The 21,848-nt window shown below is 42.2% G+C and overlaps 1 protein-coding gene across 2 annotated transcripts in view; it reads left to right on the top strand.

Annotated features, from left to right (window-relative positions):
- The window catches only part of ralgapa2 (Ral GTPase activating protein catalytic subunit alpha 2), a 468,335-nt gene that overhangs the window by 271,923 nt on the left and 174,564 nt on the right, over positions 1 to 21,848 (top strand). For both annotated transcript variants that reach the window (XM_070889893.1, XM_070889894.1), the window contains one exon: positions 19,552 to 19,679. In XM_070889893.1, coding sequence (XP_070745994.1) covers positions 19,552 to 19,679 — 128 coding nt within the window. The remainder of the gene's footprint in view (positions 1 to 19,551; positions 19,680 to 21,848) is intronic.

Below are 21,848 nucleotides of genomic sequence, written 5' to 3' on the forward strand. Positions count from 1 at the left end.
GTTTTGTTTATTCTAATTTTATCCAAATTTTTAATTTGAAGTTGAATAATCAGATAAAACACAATTAAAAATTCATTTAGAGCTTGACAAAAATTCCCACGATCCTATCAAAACATGCATTTGTCTCGGAAGATTCACTCAAATCACAAGTTGTATACAAGCACTCGTGAACAACCAATTAACTTCTTCATATAACAAGATTCCCTGCAGTTATAACTGTAACCAATAGCAATTTAACCCAGCGGTGTCTGAATTTTATTTTCAACTGACATGAGCAAAGTTGATATATTTGTGACAGTACACCATTCCATATAGTTCCATTTCTCTCTCTACATAAGTATTTGTTTGTGTCAATAGTGCACCTCTGGAAAATTGGAACGCTAACCCTTAGATAATGTTGTAAAAACGGCAGTAATGCAACAATGTTGAATTGTCAATTTATTTTACAAACGCTTCCTCCTTTAAAAATCCATCTTTTACTTTACACGTTCAGTTATTCACTAGCTTTGTCAACGTCATTTAATTTGTTGGTGCGTTTTTATGGATCCTTAAGATGCTTCCCAAACTTCAAAGGGAAGTGAAATCATTTGACCTCATTCATTTAACCTCTGCAGAACTAGAGGCATTGCAGCTCCAATGAGGGACCTCGGGAGGGGGAGATGCATGAGATCGGAAGGGTTGGTGGGAGAGGTCGGAAGTGGGGGGATGGGGTGCGGGTGTGGGTCGGGGGGAGTGAGCAGAAGGGTTGGGAGAGAGGTCGGGGTTGGGGGGAATAGGAAAGGTCAGGGAGTGTACAATGACTGGGTTGGTTGGAGCAGGTAAACTGGATCCAGCAGATAAGTGGAAAGGCACTTAACTCCTGAATCCTGCAGTCCTCGACTTCCATTAGCTGTCGGGTTTCCCAAGAAAACTTGTCCGGCCAGGGTTACGTTTAAATTGGTGGTTAAATAGGGGACACACAGCTTCATTATAATTTTTTTAAATGGGGTTGAGATTCAAATTTTTAACACTTTTACATCCTATCCGACCTAAACCCATCTGTTTTTGAGGATTAAATTCTTCCCCACCCCCACCAATATCTCCACACCAAAAAACATTACTACCTGCCAGCCTTCAGTATCTGCTATTTTTGGTCACTTTTATTTCCTTTTCTCTCCTCTTGAAGGCTGAGTTATGGTACAATGAGTGTCAGGTGCCCTCAGTACTTGTCCAAGGGGCAATTCTTCATTTGTGACCCAAGACAATGAGCACAGACAGTTGATTCAACCACTGGGATATCACAGCCAAGCTCAGTCTTGTTTTTATTTGATGTCTGCATATTTGCATTTCCAGCGGAAATAATAGCAATCAGAGCAGGAACTCTGGCCGATTTTCCTCTCACAAACCTCAGGGCAGTGAGGCCAGTTGTAACTTCCTTACAGCTGTCCCAGCAGAAATCACCTAACTTAGCACACATCAGTGAGCAAAACTGGAACCCTCCTTATTTGTATTGTTCAGCTGCTTACTGCTAGCTCAGCCATTGCCAGAGGAATATAGAATTAGCAGATGATGGTTTTGATCCATTGGCCACTTTTGCTGCACCACTATGCTACTATTAATTCTATATAACTTAGCAACTTTCTCTCATTGCTAAAATAATATTCTTAGCTGAACAAACTGGAATCAGCTTGGTGCACAATACATTGCTTTTTTCAATCACACAAGCAGCTACCAGTATCATAGCAGGAATTTTCAGCAACTTATATCTTTGTATACATCACTAACTGAACACGCTACCTGGTAATGTGCAACGTTGCATGGTATGAAGAAATAAGATTGAGCAATTCCTGGAAGATCTTGCGTTCAATTCTGAGAGAATATATATCCTTTTCTTCAGTATGCAAGTCCTATTCTCATATAAATGTAATATTGGTGTCACACGGGATATTGCAAACAATTACTGATGCTGGGATGGAGTCGATGATGTTATCAAGTCGTACCCGATGCACATCACCATGTGTTTGCTTGAATGTAGTTGAAATAAGCAGACAGTAGACATTCAATAATATTTTGATATTAGATTCAGAGTTCAGATGAATCATTGAAAAAGTGATTAAAGACTTTCTTGAAAGTATTGAAGGCTCGGTGGATGCAGACACAGTAATGTTGGAGGAATTGAAGATAATGATTAAGAGTCGGGTGATTTGAAAAATGTCCAAGCTTGAGATGTTTTTTCAAAAACCACATGCAAATGAAATCATGTTAAGTATACTTGTATGAGTGTAAGCGTAAACATTTAAATACAGAACAATCGGTTTGTTCTTGGGGCTAGGTAAATGGATATGAGTGAGGTGACTGAACAGATACAACAACAATTTGGATTTATATAATGTCTTTTAATATAGTAAAACATCCCAAATCGCTCCATAGGAGAATAATCAGACAAAAATTGACACTGAACCAAAGGAGGAAACATTGGGGCAAATGACCAAAAGCCTGGTCAAAGAGGTAGGTTTTAAGGAGGGTTTTAAAGGAGGAGAGAGAGGCGGAGCAGTTTAGGGATGGAATTACATTGCTTAGAGCTTAGACAGCTGAAGGCATGGTCGCAAATGGTGGGATAAAGGAAAGTGGGGGATGGACAAGAGGCCACAGTTGGAGGAACTCTGGTTTCTTCAAGGGTTGTGAACCTCAAGAAGGTTACAGAGATAGGGAGGGCGACGCTATGGAGGGATTTGAGCACAAGGATGAGAATTTTAAAATGGAGACATTTGGGGATTGGAGCCAATGAAGGTCAGCGAGGCGCAGTGCTTGGAGCGAGTTTGCCATGAAACTTTATATTTGTCCTTCTGATGGAACAGGGTGTTAATTATGACGAGGCTGTGTTCTAAGCATTTTGTCAGGAGGAGGGTGCCATTGGAGTTGGCTTTCCCTACCCCCTCTCTGCTGATCATACCTCCTCAGGGGTCAGTGTCCTTTCCGACTCTGGTGTTGAAGTCGCCAAGGAGGATCAGCTTGTCGCTTGTTGGGACTCGGGACAGGGATTGTTCAAGGCTGGAGTAGAATTCCTCTTTGGTCTTGTCTGTGGCTTCCAGTATTGGGCGTATGCGCTGAAGACCGTAGCACACTGGTTCCGGGCTAGGGTGAGCTGAAGAGTCATGCATTCGTTTATCCTGCAGAGGGAATCTCTGAGACGGCCCATTAGGCGAAGCTAACCCCATGGAGGCGGCATTCTGCTTCTGGTTTGCCTTTCTGGAAGAAGGTGTAGCCACCACCTTGTTCTTTGAGCTGGCCTTCCCCTGCCCGCCAGGTCTCGCTTATGGCAGCGATGTCAATGTTGAAGTGTCCGAGTTCCCGGGCAACGATAGCAGTGCGATGTTCCAGTTTGTTGCAGTTAGGGTTGTCATGGTTTACAGAGCAGTAGTGATACCCGCCCTCCAATATGGCTCAAAGTTATGGACTATGTACAGCAATCACCTCAAAACACTGGAGAAGTACCACCAATGCTGCCTCCGCAAGATCCTGCAAATCCATTGGCAGGATAGGCGCACCAACGTCCGTGTCCTCGCTCTGGCTAATATCCCCAGCATCGAAGCACTGACCACACTTGATCAGCTCCGCTGGACGGGCCACATCGCCTGCATGCCTGACACGAGACTCCCAAAACAAGTGCTCTACTCGGAGCTCCAATACGGCAAGTGAGCCCAAGGTGGGCAGATGAAACAATTCAGGGACACTCAAAGCCTCGTTGAAAAAATGTAACATCCCCACCGACACCTGGGAATTCCTGGCCCAAGACCGCCCAAAGTGGAGGAAAAGCATCCGGGAAGGCGCTGAACACCTCGAGTCACTTGACCAAGAGCAAGCTGAAGCCAAGCGTCGACAGCGGAAGGAGCGCATGGCAACCCCACCCACCTGTACCTTCAACCACTGTTTGCTCCACCTGTGACAGAGACTGTAGGTCCCGCATTGGACTCTTCAGTCACCTGAGAACTCCTTTCTAGTGTGGAAGCAAGTCATCCTCGACTCCGAGGGATTGCCTATGATGATGCCTATGATGTGGATATGCAGAATTTTGGATGAGCTTAAGTTTATGGAGGGTGGCAGATTGGAGGCTGCCCAGGAGAGCATTGGAATAGTTGAGCCAGGAGATAACAGAAGCATAGATGAGGGTTTCAGTGGAAGATAGGCAGGGGCAGAGACATGTGATGAAAGTAGACTGTCTTGGTGATGGAGAGGATGTGGGGTTTGAAACTTGTAATATCAATTGAAAAGAATAGATAATGCAGTATTTATCCCTGTGATTTGGATACAGAATGGTAGTGTAACATAGATTTGGCAGAAATTGCCAAATCCTTACTGTCCTTTTATGAAAATTTTACTTTTGAAAAGTTATGGGGAATAGGTAAATATTCCCAACTCTTTTGTTAAGGCAGATTTAAGTTAATCGACATTGGCATAAATACTGATTGGTTAAAATTTAAAATTGTAAGGAGGACTTTCTGGTCCATGAAGCCCACTTGAGTTCTATGCAGAGGTGTTGGTTCAAGTAGCAAGAGGTGTCTCTTTAACTTGATTCAATACACCAAAACATGAGCATGACCATGCACTTGCACACTCACTGGATGTAGAGAAGACATTTGATGAAGTAGAATGCAAGTCTTTATTGTAAATTATTTGAGATTGGCCTTGAGATTTGAAAATAGTTTGCTGCCACAATGACTAACACCAAATAACATTTTCTCTAACTCTGTCCAATTGGGGAGCCACATCAGAGCTGTCTTGTGTAGGCAGTAGAAGTCCAGGGATTAACAAGAATCTTTGGAATAATGGAGAATAGATTAGTGGATGAAGAATCATTTAGTTGAATGGATTTCTCTCACTATATCATTTCATCCTTCAGTAGTGACTCTGAAACCATTCGTTATTTGTTTCTGTAATATATTAAAAATAATAATAAGGCATTTGGACCATTTAGGGAAAGGGTCTGCAGGCAAAATGTGATGAGCAAAAGGATTCCAATGAAAAAGATGGTGAGTATTTTTGCTTCCTGACATTGAAGCTCTTGATTTTGTTGTAAGCTTTGTGGAAAATGCAGCTTTCAATTTTTAGTTGATTTCATCAAACAATTGGAGATATCTCTGCCTTGAATAGATTTTCAATCTACGTCATATGTTTTTATTTCTTTTAATAAAGTATCTCCATTGGGTGCATCTTCATGTTTTTCTCCTTCTAGTCATCTACATCAGACTTGACTCCACCCAAAAGTGAGAGAAGTAATTTATTTAGTAATGCCACCATGATGATTTTCCCTGTGGGCTTGAGCATTGTTTTCTATGCTGCATTTATAATTACAAATCATGTTTTCTATGCTTTCCCAATGTGTACCAATTTCTGGCTTCAAAATCTGCATCAATTTGTGTGACAGATGGGCACAACCAAGGCCTCTACTGCATTTTAGTGCATTTTGCATCATGTAAATTCTGCCAAATTCTTTTGGAGATCCAAGAAATTGATGTTCCAGCAGCTTCAACAATTCAGTAAGCCTAAAGCACAATAAATTGTGTGGTCAAGACCAGATAGTGCGCAGAGCTGGCTTTCAACTATCCCTGTCCGCACACCCATTGTAGAAGACTGGTGAAGACATAAGAACATAAGAAATAGGAGCAGGAGGAGGCCATTTGGCCCCTTGAACCTGCTCCGCCATTCAATAAGATCATGGCTGATCTGATCCTGGCCTCAACTCCACTTCCTCACCCGCTCCCCTTAACCCTTGACTCCCTTATCATACAAAAATTTTTCTATCTCCACCTTAAATATATTCAAAGACCCAGCTTCCACTGTACAGGGTGTTGGTAAGACCCCACCTGGAGTACTGCATACAATTTTGGTCTCCTTATTTAAGGAAGGATATACTTGCATTGGAGGCAGTTCAGAGAAGGTTCACGAGGTTGATTCCTGAGATGAAAGGGTTGTCATATGAAGAAAGGTTGAGCAGGTTGGGCCTATACTCCTTGGAGTTTAAAAGAATGATCCCTCCCCCCCACTATTTAGTTTGAAGCACTATCTACAGCCTTAGTTATTCGATTCGCCAGTACACTGGTCCCAGCCTGATTCAAATGAAGTCCATCTCGATGGAACAGCTCCCTGCTATCCCAGTACTGGTACCAGTGTCCCATGAATTGAAACCCATTTCTCCCACACCAATCTTTGAGCGACACGTTCATCTCTCTGATCCTATTTACCCCAGGTAAATTTGCTTGTGGCTCGGGGAGTAATTCGGAGATTATTACCCTTGTGTTTCTGCTTTTTAATTTAGTCCCTAGCTGCTCAAACTTCCTCAGCAGAACCTCTTTCCTTGTTCTACCTATGTCGTTGGAACTTGACAACTGGATCTTTCCCCTCCCATTCCAAATTCTTCTCCAGCCTAGAGGAGATGTCCTTAACCCTGGCACGGGCAGGCAACACAGACTTCGGGACTCTTACTCTCGGCTGCAGAGAACAGTATCTATCCCCCTAACTATACTGTCCCCTACCACTATAACATTTCTTTTTACTCCCGCCATTTGAATGGCCCCCGTACCACGGTGCTCTGGTCAGTTTGCTCATCTTCCGTGCAGTCCCTGCTCTCGTCCACACAGCGATTAAGAGCCTCGAACCTGTTGGACAAGAGCAAGGGCTGAGGCTCCTCCACCACCAAAAGAGTGGGAGAGCGATAGTGATAGGGGATTCAAATGTAAGGGGAATAGATAGATGTTTCTGCGGCAGCAACCGAGATTCCAGGATGGTATGTTGCCTCCCTGGTGCAAGGGTCAAGGATGTCTCGGAGCGGGTGCAGGACATTTTGAAGGGGGAGGGTAAACACCCAGTTCTCGTGGTGCATATAGGTACCAATGATATAGGTTAAAAAAAAATGGGATGAGGTCCTACAAGACACATTTAGGGAGCTAGGAGCTAAATTAAAAAGTAGGACCTCAAAAGAAGTAATCTCAGGATTGCTACCAGTGCCACGTGCTAGTCAGAGTAGGAATCGCAGGATAGCTCAGATGAATACGTGATTTGAGGAGTGGTGCAGAAGGGAGGGATTCAAATTCCTGGGACATTGGAGCCGGTTCTGGGGGAGGTGGGACCAGTACAAACCGGACGGTCTGCACCTGGGTAGGACCGGAACCATGTCCGAGGGGGAGTGTTTGCTAGTGCTGTTGGGGAGGAGATAAACTAATATGGCAGGGGGATGGGAATCTATGCAGGGAGACAAAGGGAAGTAGAATGTGGGCAGAAGCAAAAGATAGAATGAAGAAAAGTAAAAGTGGAGGGCAGAAAAACCCAAGGCAAAAAGCAAAAAGGGCCACATTACACCAAAATTCTAAAGGGGCAAAGCGTGTTTAAAAAAACACGCCTGAAGGGTCTGTGTCTCAATGCAAGGAGTATTCGCAATAAGGTGGACGAATTAACTGCGCAGATAGCAGTTAACGGATATGATGTAATTGGCATCACGGAGACATGACTCCAGGGTGACCAAGGCTGGGACTCAACATCTAGGGGTATTCAACATTTAGGAAGGATAGACAGAAACGAAAAGGAGTTGGGGTGGCATTGCTGGTTAAAGAGGAAATTAATGCAATAGTAAGGAAGGACATTAGCTTGGATGATGTGGAATCGGTGTGGGTGGAGCTAAAGAATACCAAAGTGCAAAAAACGCTAGTGGGAGTTGTGTACAGACCATCAAACTAGCAGTGAGGTTGGGGACAGCATCAAACAAGAAATTAGGGATGCGAGCAATAAAGGTACAGCAGTTATCATGGGTGATTTTAATCTACATATTGATTGGGCTAACCAAACTGGTAGCAATGCGGTGGAGAAGGATTTCCTGGAGGGATGGTTTTCTAGACCAATATGTCGAGGAGCCAATTAGAGGGCTGGCCATCCTGGACTGGGTGATGTGTAATGAGAGAGGATTAATTAGCAGTCTTGTTGTGCGAGGCCCCTTGGGGAAGAGTGACCATAATATGGTAGAATTCTTTATTAAGATGGAGAGTGACACAGTTACTTCAGAGACTAGGGTCTTGAACTTAAGGAAAGGTAACTTCGATGATATGAGACGTGAATTGCTAGAATAGACTGGCGAGTGATACTTAAAGGGTTGACGGTGGACAGGCAATGGCAAACATTTAAAGATCACATGGATGAAGTTCAACAATTGTATATCCCTGTCTGGAGTAAAAATAAAACTGGGAAGGTGGCTCAACCGTGGCTAACAAGGGAAATTAAGGATAGTGTTAAATCTAAGGAAGAGGCATATAAATTGGCCAGAAAAAGCAGCAAACCTGAGGACTGGGAGAATTTTAGAATCCAGCAGATGTGGACAAAGGGTTTAATTAGAAGGGGGAAAATAGAGTATGAGAGGAAACTTGCTCGGAACATCAAAACTGACTGCAAAAGCTTCTATAGATATGTGAAAAGAAAAAGATTAGTGAAGACAAACGTAGGTCCCTTGCAGTCAGATTCAGGTGAATTTATAATGGGGAACAAAGAAATGGCGGAATGGTTAAACAAATACTTGGTTTTGTCTTCACGAAGGAAGACACAAATAATCTTCCGGAAATACTGAGGGACCGAGGGTCTAGTGAGAAGGAGGAACTAAAGGAAATCCTTATTAGGCGCGAAATTGTGTAAAGGAAATTGATGGGATTGAAGGTCGATAAATCCCCGGGGCCTGATAGTATGTACCACAAGAATAAAGCTCCCTATTTGGAGAGAATTGGAGATGAATAACTCAAGATCACTGAGTATGTGTTGCTAAAATATGTGATTTCACCTTGGCTTCTGGTAGCAAAATGGCATACAGTTTCTAGTAATAGATAAACCATGCTTTGTTAAAGTTTTCCTCTCCTGTCAGTCTGCTGAGCAAAATGAACCCTTTAGGGCATAGTATTTTCCCGTTAGAAATACATATGTATCTAAATAGAGACACTGCAAAATTATTTAGAAAAGTTGATGGTCCCCAACAGGCCCAATCATGACGTGATGGTAAGGTAAAAATTCGTAGCATTTGGAAATTGTAGCTATCTCTCTGTGCCACAATACCTGTACCTTTTGAATCACTCTAAAATATCTTTCAATGGATAATGTACCAACTATTTTCCCAATCCCCCATTTTATGGCAAAATATTCACTTCTGTGAAACGGATCTAGATTTGAATTCCATACAAAGAATAACGAAGCCCATATCCAAATTAGGCAAATAACATACTATTCGCAACAATGTTCCATGAAAAAAAAATCCTTTAAATCAGCTTAACAACAACAACTTGTATTTAAAAAGCGCCTTTAACTTAGTAAAACATCCCAAGGCGCTTCACAGGAACGTTACAAAACAAAATTTGACACCGAGCCACATAAGGAAATATTAGGACAAATGAGAGGTAGATTTTAAGGAGCATCTTAAAGGAGGAAAGAGGCAGGGAGGTTTAGGGAAGGAATTCCAGAGCTTAAAGCTTGGCAGCTGGAAAAACTGGCCACTAATGGTGGACCGATTAAAATCGGGGATGCTCAAGAGGCCAGAATTAGAGGAGTGCAGATATCTGGGAGGGTTGTTTGGCTGGAGGAGATTAGAGATCGGTAGGGGCGAGGCCATGGAGGGATTTAAAAACATGGATGAAAATTTCAAAATAGAAGCATTGCTTAATGTAGGTCAGCGAGCACAGGGATAATGGGTGAACGGGGCGGTGCGAATTAGGACATGGGCAGCAGAGTTTTGCATCGCCTCAAGTTTACGAAGGGTAGAATGTGGGAGGTCAGCCAGGAGTGTGTTGGAGTGGTCAAGTCTAGACGTAACAAAGGAATGAATGAGGGTTTCAGCAGCAGATGAGCTGAGGCGGCAGCGGGGCGGGGGAAGTCGGGCGATGTTACTGAGGTGGAAATAGACAGTGTTAGTGGAAGTGTGGATATGTGGTTGGAAGCTCATCTTGGGGTCAAATATGACACCAAGGTTGCAAACAGTCTGGTTCAGCCACAGACAGTTGCCAGGCAGAGGGATGGAGTTAGTGGCTAGGGAGTGGAGTTTGTAGCGGAGACTGAATACAATGACTTCAGTCTTTCCCAATATTCAGTTGGAGCAAATTTCTGCACATCCAGTACTGGTTGTGGGACAAGTAGTCTGATAATTTAGAGACCATAGATGAGTTGAGAGAGATGGTGGTGAGGTAGAGCTGGGTGTCATCAGTGTACATATGGAAACTGACTAAATAAACTTAACTAAATAAAAAAGGATTCAAGAATCTAATATGACCAATTTAAAAACCTAGAATGGAGCCAAAAATGTAAAACTTTTCTTTCCCGAAAAATGTATTTTCCAGAAAAAGATAGCAAGACCTGAACTCGGGTGTGGAGGATAAGGTGAACAAACTAGAAACAAAATGAGCCTTTGTACTCCCCAAAGAAGGTGAAAAACTTCACTCTTGTGACTTTTCACAAGCCTTTATGGCCTAAGTGTTGAGAGATTTATCCCATGGTTGACACCAACCTGAAAGAAAGAGCCTCGTTAGAAATAATACATATTGTGACTCTTGTGGACTCTGTCATTTAAATTGCATTTCTTAATCAAATGGTTTCCTTTATCAGGTTACAGAATCCATAGAAACAGACATAGTTGTAGACAAGATTTCAAACATGCTGCTTATTTGTGGAACTGATGTTTATTGACACATAAGGCATGATGCGTGGACAAATGTTAAAGTGAAATGTCTTTTTAAAATTGTGCCTATTAACATCATAGAAGAGTTTTCTGATCAAATAGCTTTCACTTTTGTTACAAATGTCCGCCTTTTTTGTCCTCTATTCAGTGCTTGGCAACCATGCACTGATTTGTACATTTTATTGTCTTCATTAATTAAGTGATGCAATTATCATGAACTGCAACACAATCCTTCCTCAAACAAAGCCTTACTCAAGAAGAATAAAAAGTCTGTCAATACAAATGGTCTCCACGCGTCGCAGATGTATGGAGGATACTGAAAACAATGACATCAAAAGCTGCCAGCAGAATGTGACCAAGAATGTTGTACAGGCTCAGAGCACTGCAAATACCACTAGGGACGTACCATGGGTTCCCCAAGACATAGTGTCCTTTAGTTTGCAACCAGTCAAGTGAAATTAATTCTCGCCCATTTGGTATCAAGTTTATTGCTTTCACAATCTCATTTGGCCAATGTTGCCAGACTTCTAGATAAAATGATCATAATACACAATTTGTATGTAAAAATCCTCCATATGAGATATCACTAATGCAAATGCCACTCTCCAGTGCCTTACACAAAAATAAGAGCACAGCAAAGCAACTGCAAGTTGATGCTGCTCAGATAGCAATCTCTTAGAAAAAAGATCTGTACTTCTGAGAATAAAGTTAATTTGGTAAGTATTCAGTACTTAAGATGTGTTCGTTTTTTTGCATACCTTACAAAGTATAATTTGTTAAATTAACCATTTGTGTTATTCAGTAATTTTAATTTCTGATTCAAAATTTGCCTTTTTAATGGTATAGCTAGTATGCATTCTTAAAATCATGAGATGTATCACAAAGTCCCCATTATCCAGGAGCAATATTGCTGTATATAATTGACGGGGAGGATTGCCATTGTGTCATATAAAAGTCCTGGGCTCACATCTATTCTCAACAAAAAGAGCATGCAGTCTCTTCTATAAGAGAAGGGAAAAGGTGCATGCACAGAGTTGGTTTTGTTCCATTCAAAATGTGACAGATTCTGTCATATCAACTGGAGGGAGTTGTCCCTCAACTCCCTTTTCTTATACAGCAATTCAGTTGATGCCGTACAGTACTGTATTTGTAAGGGATTCTGAGAAGCTGAAACCTCAGTGACCTACTTACAACTCGTTATGAATTTATATTGAAAGACAACTGTGAAACTGCATGAAAGAAAATGCAGAATAGAAACTTGCAGGGTGTATTTGTTTTATTTTAGGCACATGTTTTAATTTGATCAGAATTTCCTAACTTCAGTCAAGATATTCAGGTCACAACCTGCCAGAATTATATTGACAAGAGCTGCTTGGAAAGACAGCTGTCGGATGCAGATGTTGAACAAAACTGAATTCCTGTTGAAATTTTTCTGCCAACTCTAATTAGAGGAATTCCCTGGGTGCAAGAGATTTTTTTTATTCCTTTTGTCTGCTTATTCAATGACTGTCGCAGTCATCCGATAATAATTGCACGACAGGAGAATAATAGGTGGCATTTATTTGTTCAATAAGTCCGTGTCCAGATGGAAAAATTTGTGGTTTGAAATACTGATAATTATTGGTAGCCTCTCCTTGCATTGTATAGATTTTTCCCCTGGAGTTTTATATTAGTTATGCCAAACAAAACAACTGTTGCAGCAATTGCTATTTCTTGAAAAATACTCTCTCTCTCTCACTTTGTTTCCTCCCTGTGTCATGACTCAGATCTCACAGGCAGTGATGCATGAAATAATATGTGTACTTGCTTCTTTGTGTTGCAAAATGCATGTAACTCTTTTTTTTGAATGGCACAGGTACTTCTATAACTCTCTCTGCTATCTTAATTTTATTTTTCTAATCATCAGCCATGATTGTGCATCTATTAAATTGCTGCTTGTACTCTGGAAAATTTTCAGTTAAAATAGCATAGTTCACTCCTGCTGTAATGTAGCAGTGATTGAAGAAAATCAAGGAAAGCATTGGAAAATTATGGCACAAACACACATCCAGTTGTTCCAAAACAAATGAGACGAAGGGTGCATTTATACTACAGCTACCATTCTGAAATCAATAGCTCCAGTATCAGACAATGCCTCATTTATATTGCCTGGATCATGTTGGAATTCTCCCACCCAGAAGAGAGTTTACAGACTTGCAGAGTCCCCTTCCCAGCTGGTCAACTTTTTAAACATGTTGAGAGCACAGGCAGGAGCATTTGGACTCTTTAAGCAAGTGTAAAAAGTGCTTGGCAGGCCCGACTGAGTACTTTTCTAAAACTGATTTGACACTACAGTGAGGTTCTGCTTCTTGCGGGATCAGGCCCAGGTAGTGTGACACAACCTCCTCTAGGGGGTGTCTCACATCTCACACTGATTAGGAAAGGTATTAAACACCTCAACTAAACATGTCCTTCAAATTCTGATCAAGAAGCATCCTCAGGCTCTCTGTTCACTCCAGAGATGGGGCTGCCATTGTCCCTCAAAACAGCCAACTAAGATGGAATGTTTTCAACAGTAAGCGATAGTATAAAATTAAAAGAAAGGGCTTAATGCAAATGCAAGGAACAATAGAGATCCTGCAGACTGGGATGCAAAGAAAGTAGTAAGTGCTAGAAAAAGGAATAAGAGAAAAAAAGATTGTGAGACATATCAATGTCAACACTGAAGGTTTTTTACAAGTAGATTAAGTGAAAGAGGGTGGCTAAGAGTAAAGTGGGCCCCTTAAAAACAGACACAGCTGATACTGTAATTGAAAATCAGGAAATGTCAGACTTGCTAAATATTTACTTTGTATCCGTCTTCACAGTAGATGATGACGATAAAGTACCAGATTTGAGGAAAAGTACAAATAAATCAAGGGGGAGGTACTTGCTAGATTTAATTTAAGTAAAACTAATGATAATAGAGTAATTAGTGAGACTAAAGATAGAGAAATTTCCAGAACCTGACGGTTTCGACCCAAGGGTATTAAAAGATGTAGGTGAGGAAATTGCAGATGCTCGAGTCATGATCTTCCAAAACTCTTGATTCAGGAATTGTGCGCTTGGATTGGAAAATTGTCAATGTCACTACACTATTTAAAAAGGGTAAGAGAGATAAACTAAGAAATTATAGGCCTACTAGTCTAACATCTGTTGTGGGCAAGTTAAGAGAATCTATTTTTCGAGACAGGGACAAACCTGAACTGATCAGAGAGAGCCAGTGTGGATTTGTAACAGGTATCGAAACTAGTTGAATTTTTTGAAGAGGTAACTAACGTGGTAGATAAGGGAGTGTCTATGGATATTATTTATATGGACTTCCAGAAGGCATTCAATAAGGTTGCGCATAGGAGTCTTAACAAAAATTAAAGTACATTGAATTGGAGGCAACCTATTGACATGGGTAGAGAATGGGTGAGGAAGTAGGAGACAGAGAGTACAGATAATGGGTATGTACTCCAATTGGCAGAATATGACTAATGGTGACCACCCCCCCCCCCAGGGATCTGTAGTAGTGCCTCAGCTTTTCACTATACCTGTATATATAAATGACTTAGCTGAAGGCATAGAGAGCCATATATCCAAGTTTGCTGACGACACCAAGTTATGTAGCACAGCTAATAGTATAGATGGGAGCAGTGGGCAAAACAGTATCAGATGGAGTTTAATGTGGGGAAATGAGGTATCCACTTTGGACCCGAGAAAGATAGATCAGAGTATTTTCTTAAACTGTGGAGGAGCAGAGAGATTGAGGGGTCCAAGTATAGAAATCACTAAAATCTAGTGGACAGGTACAAAAATAATTTAAAAAGACTAATGGAATGTTGGCCTTGATCTCAAAGGGGTGGAAGTTATGTTACAATTATATAAAGGTCTGGTTAGACCTCATTTAGAGTACTGCATTCTGTTCTGGGTACCGCACCTCAGGAAGGGTATGTTGGCCTGGAAGCGGGTGCAGCACTGACTCACCAGAATGATATCTGGGTTAAATTATAAGGACAGGTTGCATAGACTCGGCTTGGATTTCCTTGAGTGTGGAAGCTTAAGGAACGATCTAATTGAGGTGTTTAAGATGATTAAAGGAGTTGACAGGGTCGATAGAGAGAAATGATTTCCTCTGGTGGGGGAGTCCAGAACAAGGGAGCATAAAATTAAAGCCGTTCAGGGATGGTATCAGAAAGCACAAAGGGTAGTGGAAATCTGGAAAACTCTCCCTCAAAAAGCTGTTGGGGTTAGGTCAATGAAGTGAAAATGTCAAAACTGGGATTTTTGTTAGGCAAGGATATTAAAGGTTATGGAACCAAGGCAGCTCGATAGAGTTAAGATACAGATCCACCAAGAGCTGGAAAGTGTGATTAGGCTAGATAACTCTTTCTCAGCCGGCATAGACACACTGGGTCGAATGGTCTCCTTCTGTGCCGTAAATTTCTATGATTAGATCATGGCTGAACAGGCTTGACAGGCTGAATGGCCTACTCATGGATCCTATGTCCCTATAACCAGGAAATTATCACTAATCTTTTTGCTTAATTATAATACTAGCCTGCTGGTCCCTCCCCAAGTGAGCATCCACTATTTTGACGGGGCCATGGGAACTTATCAAGATTTTGGGAACGCAGGGAAGATTTCAGCAGAAACATGAGTACTGAAGGTAGAATAAAAATATTCTATTTGGAGCTCCAGAATCAGCATCCAGAACAGGATTGGGTTCTGGTTGTCGCATCCTACATGAAAACTGCTCACTGACCTGTCTGCCACCCACATCAATAGAGATGCTGCCCCTTGCCTACAGACCTAAAATAGGTTTCCTGCATGTTATGATCTAATAACAAGGAGGATAAACGTGACATTTTTATTAATGAGCTATATTGGAAGAGTATGTACTTCCTCACCCTCCCCAGGAATATTTTTTACTTTAAGATGGTCAGATTGCAAGATACACATGAGAAAGACCATCTTAATTCATCCTTCAAGAACAACCCTGCACAACCCCTCCCCCTTTTGTAGCATCTAATTGTTTATTACAAGATTTCAGAGTTTTTCCTCTCTTGCATAATGAAGAACTTCTTGACATCAGTCTAACCTTTCATTTGTTTGAACCTATTTCCCCTTGTTCTACTCGCACTGTTTATTTTAAAGTAATATTCCAGTTTAACTTTTTCCATACAATTTTCTATCTTGTATACCTCTAAGATTATCTCTGACATCTCTTTTCCAGTCTGTCCCTATAATTCATATCCCTGACACGAGGGATCAGCCTTGTGGCTATTCTCTGCACTGCTCTTGTTTCTCAGCAACCAGAACTGGACACAGTACTCAAGCTGCAGTGTGACCGAAGCATTTTACAATCTGATTATGACTTCCTCTGGCTTGTATTCTACTTTTTTGGCTGTGTAGTTCAACATTCTATTGGCTTTGTTGATTGCTGCTCTGTGTTATATAGGATGACATAGGATATACGGCATAGAAACAGGCCGTTCGGCCCAACCAGTCCATGCCGGCGTTTATGCTCCACTCAAGCCTCCCCCCCGTCTTTCCTTATCTAAATCTATAAGCATAACCCTCTATTCCCTTCTCCCATACAAGCCTCCCCTTAAATGCATCTATACTATTCACTTCAACCATTCCCTATGGTAGCGGATTCCACATTCTTGGCTTGACCATTGACTCTGGCCTCTTAGTAAAATATGGAAATATCCCAGTTGATACATTTCCAGTATGTGAACCAGTATTTTTAATATTGGACGTGTTTATTTGCAACACTACAGCTCTGATTGGTCCCCTTGGATGACAAGTCCTGATTGCTGATTGGTCCCCTGGGAGATCAAAACACACCCAGCAGTTTTTCTGGAATGTGTAATTCGATCTTCCCTGTCTAGGTAATCAGTTACGTTGCAAAGTGTAACTCGAGCATTCTGACTGCCTACTCCAGACAGAACAGAGCTCACTTGGAACAGATCAGGCTCACCCTCATAGGTTTAGACCTTCCCAACCTCCTACTCTCAAAAAAGTTCCTGCCTCCTCTCTTCCCCTCCCCCCCCCACCCAAGTTCCTGACTTACTCACCCCTCTGACCTTGTTTCCCCCCCCACCCAAGTTCCTGTCCTTCTTCCCCGACCCAAGTTCCTTACCTTCTTCCCCGCAACCCCCCCCCCATCTTTGCAATGAGGGAGGAGGACTGTGAAATATTAGACGAGATAAATATAATGAGAGAGGAAGGAGCTTAGCAGCTTTGAAAGTGGATAAATTCCCGGATGAAATGTATCCCGGGCTGTTAAGAGAAGCAAAAGAGGAAGTAGCAGAGGCTCTGACCAACATTTTCCAATCCTCTCTGGCTACAGGTGTGGTGCTAGAGGACTGGAGGACTACTAATGTTGTACCTTTGTTTAAAAAGTGAGAAAGGAATATAGACCAAGTAATTAAAGGCTAGTCAGCCTAACTTTGGTGGTGGGAAAATTATTGGGAAAAATCCTGAGGGACAGGATAAATCATTTGGAAAGAAATGGATCAATCAAGGACAGTCAGCATGGATTTGTCAAGGGAAGGTTGTGTCTGATTAACTCGATAAAAATTTTTGAGGAGGTAACCAGGAGGGTTGATGAGGGCAGAGCATATGATGTATATATGGATTTTAGCAAATCTTTTGATAAGGTCCCACATGGCAGACTGGTCATGAAAGTAATAGCCCATGGGATCCAGAGCAAGTGGCAAGTTGGATCCAAAATTGGCCTGGAGGCAGGAAGCTAATGGTCATGGTTGATGGGTATTTTTGTGACTGCTGGATATTTTGGCTAGAAATTTACGGGAAGGCGGGGAGAGTGTGAGGAAGGCCAAAAACGGCCGAAGAATCCAACAAGGCTAGCACGCGGCGGTCCTGCTGAACTTAACAGAAGGACCTAATTAATCATTTTTTGGTTCCGTTTTCTGCACGGCAGCTGGCCAACTTGATAGCTTGGTCGGGAGGGAAAATCTTTCGGGACGGTTCCTGGTAATTGGGAGGGGAGGGGAGAGGAAGGATGGCGATCAGTGCTTGGGGGTTTGGAATGGGGAGGGGATGATCAGACATCACATTCGGGGGATGGAATGGGATGTGGGGGTGAGGGGAGCGAGATCGGACATTGCGACGGGGTGGGGAAGAGAGGACATCGGGGCTGGAGTGGGTGGTGGGTAGGGGAGGTTGTCGATCGGGAGGAGGGAGAGAGAGGCCACGATTGGCAGAGGAGACACCAAAGGCTTCATTGAGGGGCTGGGGGGTTCTCCAGGCTCACGAGGAGTGCTGGAAAAGGCACTTATCTTGTAGAGCTGGCAGCTCCTGCCTCCCTTTCACTGCTGGGAGCCCGATTTAAATATGTTAATGAAAAGATACTCTGACGCCACGAAAGCCTTTGTAAAAACAGCACAGGTGCATATGCAACAGATTCGGGTGGTGTCTCACGCATTTGATGGTTTAACCCCCTCGCCCATTTGGGTGGGGGGATTAATATAGAGGCCTTAATTTTTGCTGTTATTTATATTACAGATTCCTCTTTTAAAGGCTGTTATTAATATACTAGAATGACCTATAAGGTAGATAGTATGTAGATTGAATGGGCCTGATTAGGCAATTGGTCTTGTCTTCATCTGTGCTTTATTCGTGTTCTCACATAATGCAAGTCGAATGAATGTTAGAAATTGTGGGCTCAAAATTGGCCAGGAGTTGCTCCATTTTTTTTGGAGCAACTTGATTTTTCTGGAGTATCTTAAAAATCCCCATTTTGCACATTCAATTCGCGCCGGTGTAAGTGAGTTAGTTACGATTTTTTTAGTTTAATTTAGTTTTTCACAAAAGGGAGCGTTATCAGCCACCTACGCCAATTTTGGCCACTGTGGCCAGCTAATAGTTACTCCAAATCTACTTAGGCCAGCGTATGTGGCCAGTTCAGAAAACCCTTGCGAAGAGTTAAGAAATCAGCGCAGGTAGGTAAATCAGAGGCCAGCAGAACTTAATGACTTGACTAAAGAATGTGAATAGGATCAAACAGCTAAACAGGACATCATATGACAAACTTCGCAAAGTTAATTTACTATACAACAGAAGCATTCATGGAAGCTTAAACTGCAAAAATAAAAGAAGTAAAAGATAGTTGAATTAAATTGTCCTAATCTCATAACTAATTTAAACAATTATTTGTTTGCAATGATTCTACTGGGCCAAAATTGAGCCCATATTATCTAAATAAAGTCTACTTCAATAAATAAGATATTCGCTCAGTGTTCCTCCGTCACTTATGTTCTTCTTTCACAATAGCCCCAGGTGAATAGGCTTGACAAATTGTCATCACTATTCACAAGAGACAAAACATATTTACATAATTTTTATTTACAAAATATCTAAAAGTCCAGGAAAATGACGCCATTAAGAAAGTTCAAAAATAACTACAGTGCATAAAATTTCAAACCTGAGGTCGATCGCACCGGGCGGCCACTCGGCCAGGGATAGGGGCGGGCATCGGGTCCCACACACAGCGGCTGCAGCACGCACACAGAGAGACTGGGGTCGAGGAGCTACTGCACATGCGCGTGTGCAGATGTCTCGGCACTGTTTTCAGCGCAGGACACTGGCTCCGCCCCCGACTCGACTGGCCATGCTGCGCGAAGACCGAGGCAAGGCCGGATAGTGGCCAAAGTGGGAAGCGATTTTTTTCGGTGCACTTATCAACAGGGAAAAGCGGCGCATCCCCAGTAAGTGCACCGAAAAAAGGGGTGGGCCAAATTTGAGCCCTATGTGTGTTGCCGAGAGTAATTAACTGAATATTTTTTTGGTGTGAGTATTTAACTACATACAGTGTCCTAACTATAAATGTGCTTGATGTGTTTCAGGTCCCATTTTTTGGTCCTCTCTTTGATGGAGCCATTGTGAATGAAAAACTTCTGCCAAGTCTTGTCCGTGCCACAGGCATCAATGCCAGTCGAGCTGTGAAGTCTCTCATACCCCTCTACCAGAGCTTGTATCCTTTCCCTTCTAATACAGTGTGGTACGGTCTTCATGAAGGCTTTGTTTTATTTCCATAAACTTATTGAGTTCTCTTTGCTGTACAGGTAATTACATATTCCTGTCAGTATGACGGCCACTGACATGTGACTGCTTGTTCATTCTTTATCCTACGTGAACTACCAAATAGGACTTGTATAGTTTAGTGTTTTGGACATCACAATTCTCTCACTGATTATGGCATCATCTGAATATTCAGATCTTAGATGTCAAGATCCCATTACTGTAATCAATTCGATGTTTGCTCTTTGTCTGATAGACATAGTTCATTTATGTTTTTGTTTTGATAAAGCTAGTGTTGTTTATATTATAAAATTGACGTAATAGAAAAAGTTTTCTATGTTGTGTCTGGAGATAGCACTGGGTCTGTCTCGCTCACGTATCAAGGAGTTCAGCAGCAATATCATACGTCTATGAATTGACTGCGACAAAGATAATCTATCCCTTCTCGTCTTTCTGGACCTGTCTATAACCTTTGACACGGTTGATTACAAAATTCTGCTCCAATGCCTCTCCACCGTCGCCCAGCTCAGTGGGACTGCACTTGCCTGGTTTCATTCCTATCTTTCCAGCCGTAGCTATAGGATCTCCTGCAATGGCTTCTCTTCCCGATCCCGCACTGGCACCTCTGATGTCCTTGTCCTCCTCCTATTTCTCGTCTACATGCAACCCCTTAGTGTGAGTTTTTACATATATGCTGATGATACCCAGTTCTACCTCTCCTCCACCTCTCTCAAACCCTCCACTGTCTCTATACTATCAGACTGCTTGTCCGACATTTAGCACTGGATGAGTAGAAATTTCCTCCAATTAAATATTGGAAAGTCCAAAGCCATTGTCTTTGGTTCACACCACAAACTCCATTCCCTTTCCACTGATTCGATCTCTCTCCCCAGCAACTGTCTAAGGCTGACCAAGTCTGTTCGCAACCTTGGTGTCTTATTTGATCACGAATTGAGCTTACATAAGAACATAAGAAATGGGAGCAGGAGTCGGCCATACGGCCCCTTGAGCCTGCTCCGCCATTTAATACGATCATGGCTGATCCGATCATGGACTCAGGTCCACTTCCCTGCCCGCTCCCCATAACCTCTTATTCCCTTTATCGGTTAAGAAACTGTTTCCTACCTCATCCGTTCTAACACTAAAACCGCCCATTTCCACCTTCGTAATATCACCCCTCTCCGCCCTTATCTCAACTTATCTGCTGCTGAAACCATCATCAATGTCTTTATCACCTCCAGACTTGACTATACCAATGCACTCCTGGCCAGCCTCCCTAGTTTTACCCTCCATAAACTTGAGGTCATCCAAAACTCTGCCGCTCATGTGCTAATTCGCACCAAGTCCCGCTCGCCCATCTCCCCTGTGCTTGCTGACCTATATTGGCACCCAGTTAAGCAACACCTCGATTTTAAAATTCTCATCCTTGTTTTCAAATCCCTCCTTAGCCTCGCCAGTCCTTATCTCTGTAATCTCCTCCAGCCCTATAATCCCCCTAGACCTCTGTGCTCTGCCTATTCTAGCCGTTTGAACATCCCCGATTTTAAATGCTCCACCATTGGCGGTCGTACCTTCAGCTGCCTAAGGTCCAAAGCTCTGGAATTCCCTCCCTAAAGTTCTCCATCTCTTCACTTCTCTTTCCTCCTTTAAGACGCTTCTTATAACCCATCTCTTCAACCAAGCTTTTGTTCATTTGCCCGAATATCTCCTTCTATGAATCGGTGTCTTTTTTCTCACACTCCAATGAAGCGCCATGGGGGGTTTTATTCCATATAAATTTAAGTTGTTGAATGTTCTGAGAATGCAGCCAAACATTATTATGAGCTCTTGTTGGTACTGAAGCTTGCATTTGATAACTCTCTTTGTTTCCTGAATTGAATGGGAAAATGTCCTGTGGTGGTGTTTGTGGGGGGAATGGCTGAAACTGAAAACAAATACATGGTTGAGATTAACAACATTTATTGAGGGCAACATGTATTGTGTATTCCTGGGGTTGATTGAAATTCAGTTCCCTGGTAATGAATTAGTTAGTGAACTGACATAGTTAATGGAAAGAATAATAGAGGACATTTTGATCCTATTTCTATAGTGGTCCTCTTAAGCATCATTTCATTACTACAGA

The sequence above is a fragment of the Pristiophorus japonicus genome, chromosome 9 (genome assembly GCF_044704955.1).
Source record: "Pristiophorus japonicus isolate sPriJap1 chromosome 9, sPriJap1.hap1, whole genome shotgun sequence".
Classification (NCBI taxonomy): domain Eukaryota; kingdom Metazoa; phylum Chordata; class Chondrichthyes; family Pristiophoridae; genus Pristiophorus; species Pristiophorus japonicus.